The sequence below is a fragment of the Nothoprocta perdicaria genome, unplaced genomic scaffold, assembly GCF_003342845.1.
Source record: "Nothoprocta perdicaria isolate Ctin4 unplaced genomic scaffold, notPer1 scaffold_79, whole genome shotgun sequence".
NCBI lineage: Eukaryota > Metazoa > Chordata > Aves > Tinamiformes > Tinamidae > Nothoprocta > Nothoprocta perdicaria.
Window position 1 is genome coordinate 75907 of NW_020456076.1, and position 20887 is coordinate 96793.

The window sequence follows — 20887 nt, forward strand, 5'->3', positions numbered from 1 at the left end:
CAGAAAGGCCCAGAAAGAGAACTAAAGAGAACTAATAATAGGCTTGGCTAAATTTGTTATATGAATAAAGAAGCACAAATCCTCTAAAATCAAGCCCAGTTCACTAATATATTCCAGCTGCTTTGCAGTGCTCAGGTGAAGCAAAGCCATCCTCAATTCTGTTCTGTTAGCCCATTTATTTAGTAATTCCAAGCAACTTGAGCATAGTGGTGACTCTGAGCACTGTGGTTTACATGGAAGGATAGAGTAAAATGAAATAAGACTTAGAAAACAATAGAACAATTTTCTTTTCCAAATACGGTAATTTTTGCACGTGCCTTTTAAAATTTTTTTCTCTCTATTTTTTCCCTGATTTTCACTACAGACACATCAGGAAACAGCAAAATCCTAGCCTCCATGGTCTATGTGTGAAATAAGAAATATTCCTCCTTTATAGAGATGGAACAGAGAGAGGCTATGATTTTCTATAGTAACATAGGCCAAAGCTAGGAAAACATCTTCAATCTCTTGAGTGGGATGAGACTGTAAAATCTTTTTTTTTTCCTCAAAGATCACTAACCCATATGATTTGCATGTCAAGAGACTGAAATACAGTATTATTAGCAGATATATTTTGCATATGATTAAATAGGAAGTAGCATTTTTTGTATATCAGACCCTGCAGAATTGGACTTGATAAAGCCACTGCAGAAATTCTCTTATACTTCAACTCAATTTGAGATAATGGTCAGAATAAAAAAAGGCAGCAAATAAAAGGCCCATTCAACATGGAACATGCAGATATTGTTTTAAATACGTACAGAATCCCATTGATGCTTCTAATGCCTGCTCACTTGTCTTTCGAAAATATAGAGTAAGGAAGCAAATTTGAGATTTATGACAATACCACTGTGGACCTCCAAAGGAATAATGCAGTGTGTTCCTATAGCAAACTTGGATGTTCTACAAGAAATACTTTGTATTCTGTATACTGTAAGAAATACTTATACTTTGTATAAATAAAACTTTAACTTACCTGCAAAATGTGTGGGGAAAAGTAGAAAACAGAGGTAAATTAAAAAGAAAATTCACAGTAGAAATGAACTCAGCTGGTTGCTGTATAATTTACCACAAGTAATTCAAAGGAAAGGATTCAAAGTGTTTTGAACAGATATTTGTCAAGAGATTAGGCTACTATAAGAACTTGCTGACTATGTATTAGTAAAAGAATGATGCACAAGTGAATTACTATGAAAACTCTTTTAAGTGTGCAGAGTATCACCTACTTTATCCTAGTCTGGGGAGGAATAACTCAAGGCATCAGTACCAATTAGGGGTTGACTTGCTGGAAAGCAGCTCTGCAGAGCTGCTGGGAGTCCTGGTTGACACCAAGTTAACCATGAGGAAGCAGTGTGCCCTCATGGTCGAGAAGGCCAGTGGGATCCTGGCTGCATCGGGAGGAGTGTTGCCAGCAGGTCAATTCTGCCCCTCTCTTCAGCTCTGGTGAGGTTGCACATGGAATATAGGGAGCAGTTCTGGGCTCCCCAAGACCAGAGGGATGTGGAGCTTCTAGAGAGGGTCCAGCAGAGGGCAACAAAAATGATTAACGGACTGGAGCATCTCTCCTACGAGGAAAGACTAAGTGAGGTGGGCCTGTTTAGCCTGGAAAAGAGAAGGTTGAGAGGGGATCTGATTCATATGTATGAATATCTGAAGGGTGAATATAGGGAGGAAGGGGGAAAAACTCTTCTCTGTGGTGGCCAGTGATAGGGCGGGGGTAATGGATATAAGTCGAAACACAGGGAGTTCCATGTCCGTGTGAGTACAAGCTTCTTTGCTGTGAGGGTGACGGAGCCCTGGAACAGGCTGCCCAGAGAGGCTGTGGAGTCTCCTTATCTGGAGGTCTTCAAAACTTGCCTGGATGCTGCCCTGTGCCACGTGTTCTGGGTGTCCCTGCTGGAGCAGGGGGGTTGGACTAGATGATCTCTAGAAGTCCCTTCCAACTTTAACCATTCTTTCAGTGTTTTTAGAAATACAACTACTATACTGAAGTTTCATCTTATCAATATGACAAGATCAAACTTAATTTAAGTCTTAATTAATGTTGTTTTGTATATCCCCACAATAATAATTTGTTGTGAAGCAAACACTGATAAATTGTCTTTTCAGTCATTGGACTCTCTGAGTCTGGTCTTTCACCCTGTACACAATATATTCCTAGGAATAGTAAAGAAAAAAAAAGGAGTTTCTAAACTCTAAACTAAGAGTTTGTATGATATGAATGCTATAATGGTGAATCAAAGATAAGTTTGATTCACATGGCATTTTTCCACACACCTACTCATCTCAAGATGAAGAGGAGAAACTTATCTCCCTTTCCACCTACATAACAAGACAAGGCGCCTGATCTTAGATAAAATAAGATCCTACTGTTTATATAGTTCTTTGGATAGATATAGTTATCATGCAGTAAGTAAATGTAAAAGAGACACAGAAAATGTGAGTTATCCCAGAGATGCGTTCAGAAATAAGCGATGTCTAAATATATTCTCACGCTTCCTTTTCACCTAGCACTAGCAGGCCAATATTAGATTTTGAATTAAAAAAAAAATGCAGAAAACAAAAACCTCACCAAATAACTTCTCTTTCATTTATAATTTCTCATTGTACCGGAATAATTTTCATATTTTCATGAGCTGCTCCTTTTTTTTTTTTTTTTTGTAATATCATTAGCTGTTCTAAACTATGGTGAATGTAAGAAAGGGTATTAAAATAATTTGTTTTGAATTTCTTTTCTTCAAAATATAGCTTTGTGAAGAAAAATGTTTGTTCTTATTTGATATGCATTTCGGTTGAAATCCAGAAGGTCAAATCTGGCCCTGTGATTATTTTATCTTGGGAGGAGGAACAGCTCACCAAACTGCTGAAGCAAAACTCTGTGTTTTAACTCATCCAACTGTTTGTGCAGTGGGACATGTTGATATACAAATTCACTGATTACTTGGTACAAAGATCTAATGATGTTAAACGGTAAGGTGTATGTACTGTGAATTACACTGAAGCAAGTGAGAAACACCTGTGAATTGAAAGGATACTCATTGGATTTATGAATAATTTTGAAATATTTATTCCTGCATTCTGTAAAGGCCATTTGATCTGTGGCTGCAGTGGATAAAAGGTTTTGCATCTTCCTATACATTTTTTCTAAAGTGTATTAAGAACAAGCTAGACAATTGCACATGTTTTATATGTTTAACCTTTCAACATATAAAAAGAATTTCCCTTATCTTCATCTAATGCAAAATATGTGTAAACTTGATCAATACAGCTTTAGACAACACATATCTGTGTTTTGAATACAAGATAAAATTAAAAGTGTGCATGTACAATGAGGGTTGAGGATAATTTATGATTTCCAGTGTAGATATATTTAAGGATGGTTATCTGTAGTGTGTAATACAGGGAGAATTTGCCTTGCTTGCTTGAGAAAATGATAATTTAATTTCTATTCAAAAAGGAAATAGAAAAAGAAATAAAGTAGGAAATAAAGTAACAGGAAAAGTAAAGCTGTTCAAAAATGTTGTTTAAATCGTACAGAGTGTGATTATTTATCATCCATTTGATGTTTCATCATCCAATTGATGTTTGAGGATATAAACAATACTGATAGCAGTCTGGACTGAGGGAGCTATAGGTCAGGCAGTTGCAGCAAGGATGATCAGCAAGGAGGCAGCTTCAGAGGATGTTGAAGATAAAGACAAAGAAACTGTGATGCTGGATGGAATCCAGTAGCCTGTTTCCAATTGAAGATATTTAAGATTTAATTGTGTTCCATTTGAAATAACTTCACAGTAAGCAAAACTTCTGTGTAACCCTATAAATTACTGGTTGGGTTATGCCCTGGAGTAAGAGAGTTTATTGCTCTATGAAATTGTTTTTGCTCTTTGTAGTGTAGCATTGTTTGTTCTAATTTTTCATATGAATATCTAATGAAAATTTAAAACTATGAAAAATGAAGCCCATCCAGTGACTTCATAAGGAGCTATATATAGTGTGAAATAGAACTTCTAGTAACAAACTTAATAATTTTGGTAATTCTTGAACTCAGATCAGTAACCAGTGTCTTCTTCAGCTGACTGCTGTAAACACAATTATTCCAGAAAGCATGGAAAATATTTTCTTCAATATCTATATTAAAGCGGCACAATTATTGGATATTTATAAGCAGAAGTAGATGTAGGAAATCACCATATGTGAATATATTATATGAAACTTCAATATGTAAGTACAGAATCAACTCAGGTCATTTTTAATAAGATGAAAAGAAAGGATATATGGGATTATTCTGTAATTAGTATTTTGAATCATACATAAAAACAAGAATGACTCTCTATTTGAGAACACCAAATTACTTGTCAGATATATCTTATGTCTTGATTTAAGTTGTGCTAGAAACTGCAGAAACTCTCACTTAAAAAAGACTTCCGTGTAGCCTTTAAAGATCCTTTAAGGAATTTATGCCTGTAGATTCAGATTTTTGCACATACTGCTTTTCTTGGCCAATTTTCTGGGGTCCATGAAAAAAAGCTCTGCAGACGCACATATGGGGATATAAAAATACGCTTACAGTTTTAGAGGTGCTTCAATATTCTAAGGAGTTCCATAAAAATGTATCTAAATATACCTTACAAATCTGTTCATAAAATGAGGAAAAAAGTGATGTGTACAAATGATTCATGGATCTGCTGGTTTAGCCAGAAGAGAAAGCTGAAAAATAGATGCAAAACTGAGAGATCTTATCATGGAACTAGCGGAATCAAGATATGATTCTGGAGCTTAAAATTCTAATAATGGAGAAAGTCAAAGGAAAATTAACCTTTACGTACTGAGAAGTTTCAACTCAATGATACTGAGAGAACTCTTGTAACATCTAATCTATCCTTTATCCATGTTCATAAGTGAATAGAGGTATTTATACTTAAAAAAAAAAATCTATCAAAGAATTTTAATGAGCATAAAGATATTTTAAAAAAACATGGAGATGAAGATAACTGAAGGCTGGGACGATGTGCCAACACATATGTTTACTCTGTATTTGCACTCTTCTATAATGAGTCATAGCCAGAAAAGGGACTATCAGGCTAGATGAACCTCTGGTCAGACCCATAACAGCTGTTCTGTAGTGCTTCCCTCACAATTGGATATCCAGTGGGCTCTGTTAGAAAGATTTAATTAAACTGACAGCTGGCAGGGAGCTTTTGGCCACAAATATGGATGGAAAAAAGTCTATTCTAAACAAAAACATGGAACAAAATCCTTCTGATGAGATGCAGTAAAAAAAATGTTATGCTGATGTTGTATCTCAAAGAAGAGGTAGGCAAACTCTGTAGTTAACTTTGTGCTCTTCATTGTAGAAGAGGAATAGAACTTCCTTGTCCTTTCCTGTCATATATATAAAAGCATTTTGTCCATTTAGGACTTCAATCACTATAATCCTAAGCCTATTTCCTACTCCTTTCAGGACTAACATGCAACAAATAATGTATTATTTAAAATTATCTCTTTAATCTTCATTTATTTTCAACAAATAGGTGCTAACTGCTGCTCATACTTGATCTGAGAAATGGCAGTAATAGTTCTCATCTCTGTACAGAGTTTCTGTGAAATAACCTAGGGAAAAATGGGAGGAATTTATGTTCGAACTCCATTATAACTCTCCAAATACATGCCCTTTCCAGTGACAAACAGTTTACCTTTTTCAGAGAGTAGACTATCCATCTTTCATCAAGGGGTGACAAGCCCCTCACTGAAAACCCAAGCTTACAATAGAGCAACATTTCTTCATATCCTCTCTGAGAAAACTGTATTTGAATCATGAGAGTCTCATCTGAGTCTCTTAAATAAGAAAGGGTCATTTGAGTCCTTTTCTACTAATTCAGTACTTTTCTGAAAGGATGATCCTGGCTTTGTAAACAGAAGTTTTGGACTTGGAGGGAATTTTTGACAGATATTCTGAAAAGAGTGAGAATTTGCTCGGTGGCTGCAGAGAACTTTGATGTAAATTAACTATAATCTTATCTTCTACCTAATCAAAAGATTTAGCCTGTTAGCTAAAGTTGGCCCAGATGAAACTGGATGTCACTGTGATTAGCTGCAACAATAACTGCTGTGTTAACTTTTAGGATAAGACATGGGCTTTTTCTTAGAATATGCATCTCTGCTGGGTAACTGTTTAGATGCTGCGGCACTGTGCTTGTTTTCGTTAGATCCTTGCCCCTTCATTTCACTGCTTCTCTTTGAGGGATCTAGGCCGACTAGATGTTCTCCTGTAAGAAGCATTTCACCATGCTGTGTTCAAAAATGGACATAATATGTTGACTTTTATTTAAATAAGACTGTCACTATGCCCAAATCAGGCCTGACTTGCCAAGATGAGACATACAACTTGGAAAAAAGTATAACAACACTGTGATAGCAACAATTCAATTTAGGATTTCCCCTGTGGAATTGCTTCTGGACTTCTATCTCAGAAAGCATTGCCCTTCAGCTTCTGGAAAATTTAGCAGGAACAGAGATGATTAAAGGTGATTGGTGTTTTGTTTACCAATAAATAGACAGCCCCAGTAAAGCTGATCAATGGTCAAATGTCTTTCTCATAGTTTGCAGTTTTGAAACTACTCTTTGGCAGTGCGGCGGATCATACTTGCTTCACAAAATGTTTTTGAGCTTGACGACAGCTGTGGCGATGGTAAGGAGATTGAGCCTTCCTTCAGCCTGTTCTGTATTTGTATAAGGCCATATACATACATAACTATGTCTCAATGGCACATGGAGGAGGCGTGGTATGAGAAGAAGACATAGCTCCGTGCACCTTTGACAGCTCTTTCTGAGTTTCTGAACATGAAGTGTGTTTCCAGAGAATAACACTTTGTTAGGATGTGTATGTTGCAGTGGAGAAGGCAGCTGAAGATGACAGGGCAGCAGAATCTGAATCCCCTTAGCCTCCCTGTACTGCTCCTCTTCTCCATGTCATGTTTCATGTTTCATATTTCATGTTTCATGTTTCATGTTTCATGATGTTTCATGGTTCATGTTTCATAGCTTTTGCACAGAGAAAAAGAATACATAAATGAATCTTAATGTGAGTAGAGTTTTCATAAGAGGAAAAAATTTGCAAGTGTGAATGAAGAATGGCCTGGTCACATCTCCCTGCATGATGTACTTCATAAGTAAAATTTGTAATTAATTTATTTATTTTAAAAAGTCTTTTTTTTTTCTTTTTGTAAAAAGGCTTACTACTACTACTAACCAGTTCATGATTTTACAAAAACTCACATGAGTTATATGTGGACATTGACATCTTTAAGTGCTGACCCAGGGGGCCTAAGCCTGAGATTGGAGTGGGTCTCACAGCCAATATGCAAGTGTGTGATGTAGGATGTAGCAGACTCAGTGTGCAGTGAGCGTAAAGTAGGAAACTCACTGTGCCTGACTTGTCCTCTTTTAATGTACAGAAACGTATTGTGCATAGGATCCTGGGTGTCTTAAAATGTTTTTATCTCTATATATTATGCTATGTTTTTCTGTCAGGATAAAATGTTACTAATGATATTGCTAGTGCTGTTCTGTGTTTCATCTCTCTCTTTTTCACTCTTCTATATTCCTCTGGTTTTCATTTTTTTTTCTTTGTAGAGTAAATCAATCCATCTTCACAGAAAAAAAAAAGAGAGTACAAGTATTTTCTGATCTTCAGGGCCGTTTCTTGTTTTTTGGCTGTGGAAAAGGATTTCCTTCTTCTAATGTACTGGAAACATTTTCTAAATAGCTACAAAAACATCCCTAATGAGAAAATCTTTTCAAATATTAAATTCAGCGTAACTTTGCACACCTGCTTATTCTGATGTAGAAAAATTGGCTTGAAATTGTGTTATTTTGTCTGCCTTTAGAATTGTAAATTTGAAAAAGTTAAAATTACAGGATTAAAGTAGGATAAGTAGGATAAAGTAGGAGTTAAAATTACAGGATTAGTAACTTTTCCTGAATTCTTCTGAGTTTTGAAAACAATGTCTGACTTGAATATTTCAGTGAGAAGCCTGAATGTAGCTTTACTGTCAAGAGTTTAGGAACATCTATGTCCCTTTCTTGTTCCTCTCTTCTTTCCTTTTGTAGAAATACAAATATTCTGTAGTAGAAATCCTTTGGAAACCAAGAATATAATGGACTCATTCCCAGTGCCTATTTTTCCACTTCAAATCTTCACAGGCATTAATTGTGAAGTATTGCAAAGAGAGGTGTGTTATTATTTTAGTACTAAGCATTTGCAGAAGATTTTGTTTTAGGATCAGTACTTTTATTTCTGCATCATACAGAACAATGAATGCAGCACAGCTCTCTGGTCCTAACTTGCTTTGTGATCTTTTTGTTTTGTATATTATCTTCATTGTCTCTTCCATCTTCTTACTTTTGTCTAGTAGTATGGGATGGATTTAGTGGATTTAGTGCAAGGTGGAGTCCATGGATTTAATCATCTATCATTATTCAAATTATAATTCAAGATAAATTGAAGTACCTTTGTTTTAATTCTGTTACATCCTTAACAGATTTGATGGGAAGTACATTTCATAATTAATTAATTTTGAAAAAATGTATATCTGCATTTTTCTTTGATAATGAGTGAGATATAAATGCTGCTTGGATAATAGATTTTTATCTGGTATATTTTTTGATAGCCTTTGGGGAAAAAAAAAAACATAATGAAGGATGCTTAAAAATTTTATATGTAAAAGAATGATCATGTCAAGTCATTGAAACCATGTGATCATATGACTATCATGGCCATTGAAAAATGCATCAGGCCCTTAAGGAGATAGTTCATTGATAGAAGTTCTATGTGGGGGGCTAGAATCACAATAAAATAGGCTTTTATTTTAGCCTATATTAACAACATAATCGTATTCACTACTATATCATGTTCAGAGTCTATACTAGAAGTAATTTTATACTTATTCATTGTAGATTTTTTAATTTGTTTCTTTTTTGCTTTATTGTCTACAAAATACGATAAGCACTTTATTAGAAGGGAGTGAGTTGCAGATATCTCTTGCCAGTCACTAGACCTATTTTTTTTTAGTTGCTTCTTAATTCCTAATCTATCATAAAGCAACCTGTTTCCTGTTTCTTTTTCAGTGAGTAGTGGTTGCCTATGGTGTGGCTATTACACATATAGAAACATCTGAGCCTGGATTCCTCTAACTACATGTGATTTTCCATTAGCTATGCACTTTAAAAGAAAGAGGAGTTCTTTCCTGTTTCTTCCTGTAGGTACTACATACCTTAAAGTAGACTACCATGCATGTCTGATTTGGTGGTTCTCTTCTACTGCATTCATAGACTTTCTCAGCACTTTTCTACTTCTTCCTTTGTCTCTTAAGTCCTCAGGACTGTTGTAGACTGAAGTATGTCTCGGTTCATCACCTGCTACCTTTTCTCCTAGGACTTTATGAATTAAGCAAGTTGTTCACCCCACTATGCTCCAAGAGAAGACTAATTAGTAGATCTATTCACTCCTAAACTTCTCAAGGGATGTTTTCACACTTGGTGTTAAATATGTAGAGGTACCAAACTTCTCTCTCCAGCTTAGTTCTCTGATTGAATTCTGTGATATAAGGCTATGCACTTTGTTAAAGCTACAGTGGCTGTGTAACCAACTCCTATTCAGTTACATTTCTAAAGTAATGTTGGCTTAAGTATGATTATTATTTGTATGGAAGACTACTGAATGATTCCTTTGTTTACTCAGTAAATCACAGAATCACAGAATCACAGAATTGTTAAGGTTGGAACGGAATTTTAGAGATCATCTAGTACGTACAACCCCCGTGCTCAAGCAGGGACATCTGCTTGGGTAAATTATGGCTTTATTTTATTATTGTATTATAAATGAAGTATTGCTAAGTTTCTTAATATAACTATATATTTAACTGATATTTAGAAATATGGAAACCTGATTTACCTTTATTCTCTTCATCTTTTATAACCCACCATTTTATAACCCACTCATAGATATTTTTAGATACCGACAATAGTGTTTGTTACCTAAATGTCTAGATCTCAAAATACTTTAGTGTTCTTTAGTAAATCTTTATATGCAAACTATCTGGATAACTAAATAATGAGAAAATAAATATTTTACAAGTGGAGGTAAATTAAGCTAAATAACATCTGCCTAATTTTAAGAGTATTTCCCTGAAACTAAATTGCCTGGATAAAGAAGGAATGCATAAAGACAGACAAAAATGCTTGCTTCTGCCACCAACATCCTGCTGGGAGACAGGTTTTTTTTTTTTTAGAATTCCAGTTAAGACAAGAAATCTGTGGATGTTTTCTGAGTAAAATTTATCAGTGAGCAATTTTTAACCAAACACAAACAGAAGGCCTAATGTACCTGAAATGTACAGGAATTATCAGAAGATAATGTATGCCACAACCACCAGATGATGGGCACTTTCACTGGAGTCTTGACGGTGCACCATTTATGCACCAATCCTCTGTTTTGAGTATGATGAAGGAAGATGAATGCTTAGTAGTTTGCATCATTACTATCCCAAAGAAATCACTATTTATTAAAGCAGACCAAAGAGGCTCAGAATGAAAAGATTGCCACTATTTTTCATAGAAGGCATGATTAAAAGTCAGGTTACCAGCCTGTGTATTATATATAAGTGGAAGGGATATGACTGAAGCCAGTCTCAAAACAACACAGTAACAGAAAGATGCATACACGGGAAAAATAGGTCACCAGCCTGCCACTAAACTGAGACAGGCCACGAAATTTTGACTAAACAGAATCTATTATATAACTGATAAAATATTTAAAATAAGCAGGCAGGAAATGGAATTAAAAATAAACAAAAGATGCCTGTGAGGGATAATTTACACTTGAAGAAGAAATGTTATATTTCTTTAAAATAAACTTTCTGTGCAAAATCCAGCTTTTTTCATGGTGGGATTTCTTTTCCTGCCCGAACATAATTCTAAAGAATACCAGAAGCCTTTATACTACCTATGATGCAGAACAGGCACATCTGGTATCTACTTTGTAAATTGTGGTTTTGGCTGGTTGCATTCAGTTCAGGGTCTCCACTGCTGTTTGGCACGAGAATGTGAGACCTTAGACACTGATGTTGACAAAGAGCATATGTATGGGGCAACTGAGAAAACTAGAATTAATTGAAGCAGAAACTCCCTAAAACATTGAATCCAAATCTTTTCTGTTTAACGAAGCCCCATTGTACTGATAATCTTAGAGAAAAAGGGGTACAAATAAAGGCCAAATTCAAGCAAACTTACTTTCAGAGGAAAATATATGATAGCTGACCATAGACTAGATTTCAAATTCACACGGCTATTCTTGTTATAAATCAGAGGTGGTGTTGATTTAACAAAATAATTTAAAAATTTTTAAGAATTTAGGGGTTAGTCAAAAACTTACCCCCTGTTTTCTTAGCCCTTAAGAAATCAACAAAAAGAAAGTCTTCCTTCCTCCTTAAGGATGCCCTAGCAAGAAAATGGAAAATCATATTTTTGCTTTCATATTATGCTTTTCAAGTTGGAAATCTATAAGCAGTATGAACCACTTTTTCCCGGGAGGAGATATTCGTTTCCACTGTGATAACAACAAAAGATATAGCCAAAAAAGGCATTGCAACAACTGATTGGAATATGTAAGTGGAGACCAATTACAGGCAGATTCTTTTGGTTATGTATTGTTTTGGAGGTTGGCTGACTATGTCCTCTATGAATTAGTTATACAGAGATTCATTGTTTGGAAGAAATTCCTTTCTCACAACCTTCCAAAACTCATTTATTTAGGCTTTTTTGCTGGGTATGTGTTTTTTACCCATTCATAAGTATCTGCACTACAAATGAATTCTGCTTTCAGCTTCTCACTTTCAGAACTGTGAAAGCTGACTTCCATTTACACAAATAACAAGAAAAAAGTGAAAATAAGAATGAAGGTTTTTTTTTTCTTTTTTTTTTTTTAATTAGGTTTGATGATGGTGAGAACATCCCTTGCATTTATTTTTCTTCAGATACTGGTGTTAATGAAAGTTCTAGGGGTGCTCTAAATAGTGTTCCTTCAGGAGAAGAAAAAATGCTATTCAGAGTGAAAGTATAAAACAATATACCTATACTGCTTCTTGCTACCTTGAAGAGAGACGCTGCTCACTGAAGCCAATAACCATGGTCTCTTATGGAATCTGTGTTCCATATGGATTTTTTTTTTTATTTCTTTCTCCTTTTTCTATTTTAGATTAACTTCTTTTTTTCCCATGATATAAGTATCTATGTGAGTGCATTTTTTTTTCTGAGAAATATGCATGGCTATGTTCCTATAAATATGTGTAGAAATGTAAGATGGAGTTTAAAAAGGACTTGGTATGTTATAGTTATCTGACTTTTTGCTTTTTTTCATTTTTGACTTCTATGAACACGTTTTAAAGTTCCATTATTTTCAATATATGATAAAAAAAATCTATCACTGAAAGTTCTTTGCTGAAATGCTAAGTAATTTGCCCTATGTGCTATTAAAGGCTGCTAGTTTTGAGTAAAAAAGTTAATGAATACAGTTGATATGCTAGTGAACAAAGCTCCATTGTGCTCCTTTTGGTGCTTGATCATCAAAAACGGCTTTATCACAATCAGTAAAGGTTTTTGAGAGAAGCATTTTTACTTAACTAAATAGAAAAAGACTACCTAGGGGTTTAAAATGCATTCTGTATTTGGCTGTTAAAAGATTATATAATAAAATCTTTCATCCATTGTTATGTGTTAGTGTATGGATCCAGTGCCACATTGTACATTCAAATAAAACTATGATATTTTGTTTTATTGTTTTTCTTTCTATTATCTGACTTCAAAAAATATTGCCACAATTGACTGAAGATTCAGCTATCTTCACAGAAATAACTGAATTTTTTGTTGAAATATTTGGTGAGCTTCTGAGGAAATGAAAAGCCAGAAGAGATTAGGTTACTTCCTTGCTGCAGTCATTTGGTGACTGGAGCCAAGGAGGTATGTTTGAATGAACTTGTGTTTAACTAAATTTGGACATGAGTAGCAATAAAGACACTATGGCTTATACTTCAATGGGAGCAGCAGATCCTACAGAGGTCTTGGATTCATATTCATGAAGCTAACATATCCTGAGGTCCGTATACCTACTTCACTGATCATATGTTTTTTTGAGAGTTAAGTGAAGAAAGCTCTGAACCTGTGCATGGTTACATTCAGGCATCCCTGTTGCAGTATGGACTCTTCTTAGTTTTTTTCTCTCTTTTTTTTTTTTTCCATCAAGGAAAATATTTACAACTTGAGGAACTATTCTTTGTGATATTTTTTCTTGAACTTATATATTTTTTTTCTTTCTAGGTGACCCTTTCTGTTGATTCATACTCTAAAAAATTATTGTTAGAAGCATCTAGGGATATAAAATTCCTAAAATATCCTGATTATCAATGAAAGTAAGTGCAACTCAGAGTAGTTATTTGCATTGTTTTTCTTTAGTAGACAGATTTGGGTTGAGAAATGAACTGACTGCTTAAAAAAAAAGTTATGATGGATTCCCTAAAGCCAGTTGATTATTGTCAATAGAACTTAGGAGTGGAGCATCATTATTAATTTCTCCAGTAATCTTCACCATTGAACCAAGTCTTCCGTATGAACAAGCTTGGCTTTAGGGAAACTGGAAGAGAAGAAGAAATCTAATTATCTGATTTTCCCCAGCGGTCTTACATTGCATGGTGAATGCAGAGCCTTCACCTGAGACAGAGGCTGTGGAGGTAGCCTGTTTGCCTCAGAGAATTTTTGACTTATGCTTCTGAGTCTCTGGCAACTGTTCTTCTACTTTGTTCCCCACATATTTCTGTTATGTCATTTGGAAACTTTCCACAGGCTTGTATTAATTTTTTTTTTCCTTGGCCTAGTGACCAGTAACACATAACTCATCTTAAGAAAGAAAACATACACTTGAAGGCAGCTGAGAAAGTCCTGTCAGGCAGGATTGGGTCTCAGAAATGCTCTTGCTGTTTTCCTTGAGCTTTTTTAAGGAACAATGTGATTTGTGATGAAGCTGCTATAACATAATTGCATTGCAGTGGCATATATTGCTTGAGATGATATGTGCCTCTATCCCAAGAAATGAGATTGTCAAACCAAGTGTATACCTTGATCCCTTCCTCATGCAGAATGCTAGGGTTAAGCATATAAATGGGAAGAAAATATAGGAAAAACTAGTTCTGAGTTATTTTGTTGTGTTCACTGAGCAGACTTGAACTGAAAATTCTTCCTTCATCTTTTTTGGTAAAAATACTCTTTCCTGTGAATCTCACTTAATTGGCCCAGTATTCACAATGATGGGTTGTGGTGGTGACAGGACAGATTAAGGCCTCGATGCTTACTGTCTGCTTAATATTTCCGTCCTTCATTTGTGAAAGACATTTATTAGTGCATTTTTTTTGACAAAGCCTGCTTGCTATTTTCCAAGTACACATTCAGCATCATTTCTACTGACACCCACCTCCGCATACTTGAGTATTTAATGGTTTACAATTAGCATGCCATCTAGCGAATTCAGAACCCATGAGAAGTAAAATGAATATTTATAATTTTAAAATCACCATGAGTTTAACCAGCAAAATGATGCGGGTAGCACACTTTCTTGTTGTTTGATTTTTTTTCACTAGTAGAACCATTGCTATAGAAGCACAAATGAAAGGAAAAACCCTATTGATCCAACATACTGACAATACCTTTGAAATCTACCTTTTTTTCACAAATATGCCTCCTCAGTGATAATGTGTTTCCCATAAACCGTTTTATACAGAGCACCTGAAGAGTGGGGGGAAAGAGACATAGTTTTAGGAACAGAGCAGTGCCTGCTTTGAGTCTAGTTTCCAGCTTTCTTCTCCCCTCTCCTTCTCTTCATAGTCCATCACCTGAGTCCTGTGGTATCCAGGGATATCATACTTGATAACAGCTAAGAAGACAGATTCTTATCATCACTGATGCAACATTATTTGTATTTGTGCATTTGTATTTCTCAACTATTTTGGAGGAAAGCCACTCTTTTCGCAGTTTTCTGACTCCTACAAATGCTATTCCTATGTACTCCTTTCCCTCCCTGTCTGAGCATCTGGACAGGTCTGTGGATTTCAAAGGCGGCAAGATGCTAGAGGTTAGACACTGTAATGTTATGAGCATCTTTGTGGATCTAGCATTTCATCATTACCTGGAAATTGATAACCTGTCATTTGTAAGGTTGAAGTGTATTTTATTTTCTTCCTGTTAGTACTTAACACATTCTTCAGTGTAGAGATCCTAGGATGTGCAGCCCAGTCATGATTAAACTTGCTGCTGCAATGATAGAATGGTGTTTCTTCTACACCATTTTGACTGAAAATAGTTTTTGGATACTGCAGTTTTTCACTGTTGAAATTCACCCCAGAAAAATTGTAGATGGCAGTATATTGTATATTATATACATACTTTTTGTAATATTTACATTTCATGTGGAGAGAACATTTTTTCCTGAGGGCCATTCCATGAATAGAAATCATTGAAAAATGTGCTTTCAAAAATTATGAGGAAACAGATTATTCCCTTATGTATTTTTTTTTAGGAATTGTTTTACTACTTGTGCCTGAGTGAGTTTGGGGACTGTCAAGTACTTGTGTTATTTTTCAGATTTTTTCTTAACAGTGAAGTGCAATTACTTAAACTTATAGTTTAAGTCTGCTGAATATTTTTCTTACATTTCATTGCAAGGTGTTCAGCCCTGATACCATAGAAATAGATAGCATTAAAAGATTTAAGTATCCATTTAGAAAATATGTATACTAAAACTTTTTATAATACCACGTCTGTCTTTCATTAATGTATCGTCCAAAACACATGATGAGTATGAAGTCACATGATATACAGTCTCATCTGGTCTGTTATTGGTAAATTAGCTCTCCCTCATGGGGAGACCGACTGTTCATTAAAATGAGGAAGTGTCAGAAAAAGGAACAATGATCCAATTTAAAGCAGATAAGAATAAAGATTTTTTTTATCACAATTCTATTCATAAATAAATGAATACAATTTTTGTAAAAAGGTGGGTATTCTCATATGTTTTACCTTCATGTGAAAGTAAGAAAACCCAACAGGATATATGGATATGGTAGTTTCTGTTTCTCAATCTGATAAAATAATCAAAAATTTGATATTTTTGTGTTTGACTAAAACTGGCAAATTTCAATTGAAAGTTATTATTTTGAAAGTGACTGCTGATAATTCCAGTCTTCATTTATGCCATGTTTAGACTTGATTCGATTGTAATCTGCCTGTGCAAAGAACTGTTGAGGTGGATGAGATTCTGCAAAGGCAGAACAGATTGTGATAATGAATCCAGGTATTTTATAAAATGTTACATTTGAGTAAAATAAATTTAAAATATATATATTTTTTGTTTAGTTTGTGAATAACAACAGACAACAGCAAATACTGGTGGGAATCAGATAAGCTACAGATAATATGGGCAGATTTTTTAAGGGAAAAATCACTAAAATAAATGAATCCCCAAACATAAACTCTGAAAGACTGAGTATGGAATGGAAGTTGGTGTCAGTCTGGACTAAGTGTTTCATGAACCAGGCTCTCTGTGGATGTCTTTCCACATCTGCTCATACATATTCACAGAACTCTGGGCTATCAGGAGTTTCTTCTGCACTGCTGTATAAATACGATTGGAAAATATTGAGCTGCTGTAGAAACCTGTGCCCTTTTGCAGGGCAGGTAAAAATGTGAAGATTTTAATTAGTTCCTTCCTCCTACTGCAGGAAGCGGTGTAAATATCATCTTTGAGTTTATGTTCATTTATTGATTAGTAATTTAAAATTTTCAATGACAGCCCCAAATCTCTTAAATGATTAAAGCACCTTAATTAAGAATGTCAAAATAACAATTTGAGGAGATCTGTATGTATTTGTTCATAAAAGAAAATTTTAATTTCTTCACTTAAGTTCTGTAAGCACAACATTTATTGTTATCCATCTGCTCTCTGGGGAAAAAGCAGAGGTGTATGTTAATACTTGACCCAAAGAGCCATATTATGAACACAAGATAAATGTTAAACTGCAGCTCCAACGTTAAATATAATCCTGTGACATACTTGGGTTCTCTGCTGCCATAAGTTGATGTAAGCCTGTGGAACTGTGTCCAGCTGAACCAATATATCGTGCCCAAGAATCTGGCTTAGGATGGTGTTTTTATTTTTATAAAATAAAAATAATAAATAACTATGTTTTAATCTTTAATACACTATTATGTGCATAAGCTTGTATAGTACATATTTCAAAATGCGTAAATAAGATAACTTCTGTCTAAGCTGCCTTTTCTCAGATTAAATCTTACTTCTTTGACTGACTGCTTAGCTATGGATTACTTAAGGTGTGAATATTTAAACTGTTGAAATTTCTTTTTTTTTTTCCTCAGGAGGTGTTTGCATTGCTCAGTCACTCAAAATCCCTCGGGAACCAAGACCAGGAGAATTTGACAAGATCATCAAGCGCCTATTGGAAACTCCAAATGCTCGAGCAGTGATCATGTTTGCAAATGAAGATGATATTAGGTGCTTTTCTCTTAATTCTGTATGTCAGAGATGTTCGTTCTTCATAGAGATGCAGAATTCGACAGTGAACAATGCTCTACACAGAAAGTTTCAGACTCTATTCAAACTATGAGTTCTCAGTATGAAATTCAGTTGCAACTACATGCTGCTGTTATTTGCTTCTAGAAGATCTGATGACTTTTTAGTTCCTAAGAATGAAGCTCAAGTAGATTTCTATTCAGTGACTGAAAAGAAAGAAACCAATAAGAATGATAGACAAATATGGCTAATTAGGAATCAAATTAACATTTATAATACTGGAGCTTGAATTCTCTATACCTATTGTTGAATATACTGTACACTGTAGAAACTATTGGCCAGTTGATTAATCATATTTATATGTATCTAATCTAGAACAATTACTTCAGTATTACTTCAGATGGATTCTATTCAGAAAATTCTTTGTAAATGCAGTTTATTTAATCAGCTTTTTTTTTTTATTATTTTTTTTTTTTACAGACGGATACTAGAGGCGGCCAAAAAAGCTAATCAATCTGGACACTTCCTTTGGATTGGATCAGATAGTTGGGGGTCAAAAATTTCACCGGTGCAGCAGCAGGAAGAGATTGCAGAAGGAGCTGTAACCATTCTACCCAAAAGAGCCTCAATTGATGGTAGGAATGCACATGGCACAAAAGACTGGGTTTCTGATTAATGTTCAGAGATTCTAGACCTTTTAAGAAAAATAGAAAGAAAAAAAAACAAATGTGAGTTTAGAGAAATCTATGTATCTAAGAACTTGAGGCATGTGGCTCAATCCAAGATTCATTTAATGTCTCCATTTGTATCTCTTCAGAATAGGATTAGGCCCTTGAGTTCAGTGCACGTGTTCTTGGGAGATGATCATTATTTGTAGGCTTGGATTTCTTTGGATCTGGAGCTTAATCCAATTAAGTTTTAAGTTTTTTATTGTTTGCCTTTTAACTTTTTGCTATTTTGCCCTTACAGCAGAATTCAAACATCTGAGTTAGACTTCTAGCTTTGTTTTCAGGGTAGGGTTAGAGTCAAATCTCTCTAGATGGTGATAACTTCTGAATGGTAAAGAAGAAACATCTAATGAAATAATAAACTGAACCTAAGACAGTGTCTGCAATCTGTCTCTCCTTTGGACATCTTCAGAGCTCTGAAGTGTGTGTGGATGTTTCCATTCATTCAGGAGCTTGGAGGTTTCTCTGAAAAGGAAAAGCAATTATTTCATTAAAGTAGCGGGGAAGTCGCCTTGTTTTACTGTTTTTTTTTTTTTTTTTCCTTCTTAATGTTCATCCAAGATAAAGAAATGATGAACTTGCAATAAGACAATCTTCTAGTTATCTAATAATTAGAGCATGTATGAAAGAGGTGACTAAGAGTTTCTTACGTCCCAGCCTGGTGGTCTTCTGGGACAAAAAGGAATGACATTAGATATGGTATGAGTTAGCTAATTCTTCTGGGAATAGCTACATCTAGGTTCTGCTTTCGGCTCCCTAAACTGTTAATATATCTTACTTTAAGAAGCCACTGTATTAACATACTAATACTTGACATATAAGACACTCTTCTAGCAAGTGGAACTTGGATTAAACCATCTCATTCACAAGAGTGTACATAGTAACTCTTCCTGCTATCTCTGTAAGTGCTCTAAACTGTTAAACCATTACAAATACTGAGCATTTTTGATGTTACTTGGAGAAGCTGCCCCCTAAAGACATTTTGCGAAGTGCTTAATCCCAATGGAATGTGTTGGACACAGTTTGATTATTATCAGTGATCTGTAGCAATAAAGGAGGTGCAACTCCTGATTCTTAGGATCTGATTAAGTTTTAGAAGGAAACTTCTGATTAGGTTTTAACAGGAACCGTTAGTTTCTCAATTGGTGTCATTAAGGGTATAAACAGAAGCGGGATTTCAAGTGTCTTGGAAGCCTCAGATCCAATAGAGAGGTACTTAGTGACTTTAAGGTGTCCATAAAATGAAATTTATTTGGATCACAATCTTTGACTAAGTCATGGTTAAATTTGTCTAGTTTTTGTAGATGAGATCTTAATTTGGATCTAGTGTTTTGGATCTAGTTGTGTTAAAAATTAAGATGTTTCAACATATTTCTATTTGTCTGCATTACCTTTTCTTCATTACAGATTTCTCTTCAAGCTTTAGACTCTTTTAATTGCTGTAGCTATTTAAAAAATTATTACAATTTTTTACCAATTTACTATAAATTGATAAATTATAAAATATAATAATAATAAATTATTAATCCTTAATTACTATATGCAATTAAAATGTTTAAAATAGTTTATACTTAAGACTTTTTTCTTATTATGAAATCTCTGCAGAATCTACAATTGATTTTAAATTACAATCCTTATACTGTATATGCTGTAACTTATACCAAGACTTTTTTTTTCCCCTCATTTCTTTTTAATGTAGGATTTGATAGATATTTTCGGAGCAGAACACTTGCTAACAATCGAAGAAATGTATGGTTTGCAGAATTTTGGGAAGAGAACTTTGGCTGCAAGTTAGGATCACATGGAAAAAGAAACAGCAATATCAAGAAATGCACAGGTAATTCAGAAAATAAAACATTAATTCAAATTATTTGTCGGAATGCAGGAAATAAAATGATTTCTGTTAATCATTTTTCTAACTCCCTTCAATACTCCTTTTCCTCTCTCTCAATCATCCGATATAAATTATATTGTAGTAATAAAAGTGTAACATTTCCCTCAAACCTGAGGGAAAAATCTCATAAGTATTATATGAGAAAATTAGTAGTTGATGTGTACACATCCAACAATGGCATAGGTACAGACGTAGCGTGTGGTTCAATTTCCTTCCTGTTTCAGTGGCCTTGTCTCTCACCCCATGAAGTGGTCTATATATATTTTTTAATGAAGGACACATGACATTATTTTTCTTATCTCTGAAATACATAAACCATAAGCTAAATTTCTGTTATTGAGGTCTTGATGTTAGGTCAAGTCATGAACTCCTCATTTAATTTAAGATCTATGTTTAAGGCTGGAGGGGAAAGCAAATGAGTACGTCCTCATTTTCTATCCTTGTGTAAAAAGAACAGGTTTGTACATTGTATTATAAAACTGAAAGACTCTATAAAGTTTGGACAACAACAACAACATTTAAACATTTATTTAATTACTGCTGCCACTACGAGCAGTACTTTATATATACCATTATTGCTTGATGGGTGACAGCAAA

General features: G+C 34.6%; 1 protein-coding gene across 1 annotated transcript in view; it reads left to right on the plus strand.

Moving 5' to 3' along the window:
* Positions 1-20887, plus strand: part of GRM8 (glutamate metabotropic receptor 8) — a gene marked incomplete at its 5' end in the record, with an annotated part of 260308 nt that overhangs the window by 60989 nt on the left and 178432 nt on the right. Inside the window, 3 exons of the mRNA XM_026051665.1 lie at positions 17515-17650; positions 18149-18303; positions 20096-20233. Of these exons, the coding sequence (XP_025907450.1) occupies positions 17515-17650; positions 18149-18303; positions 20096-20233 (429 nt within the window). The remainder of the gene's footprint in view (positions 1-17514; positions 17651-18148; positions 18304-20095; positions 20234-20887) is intronic.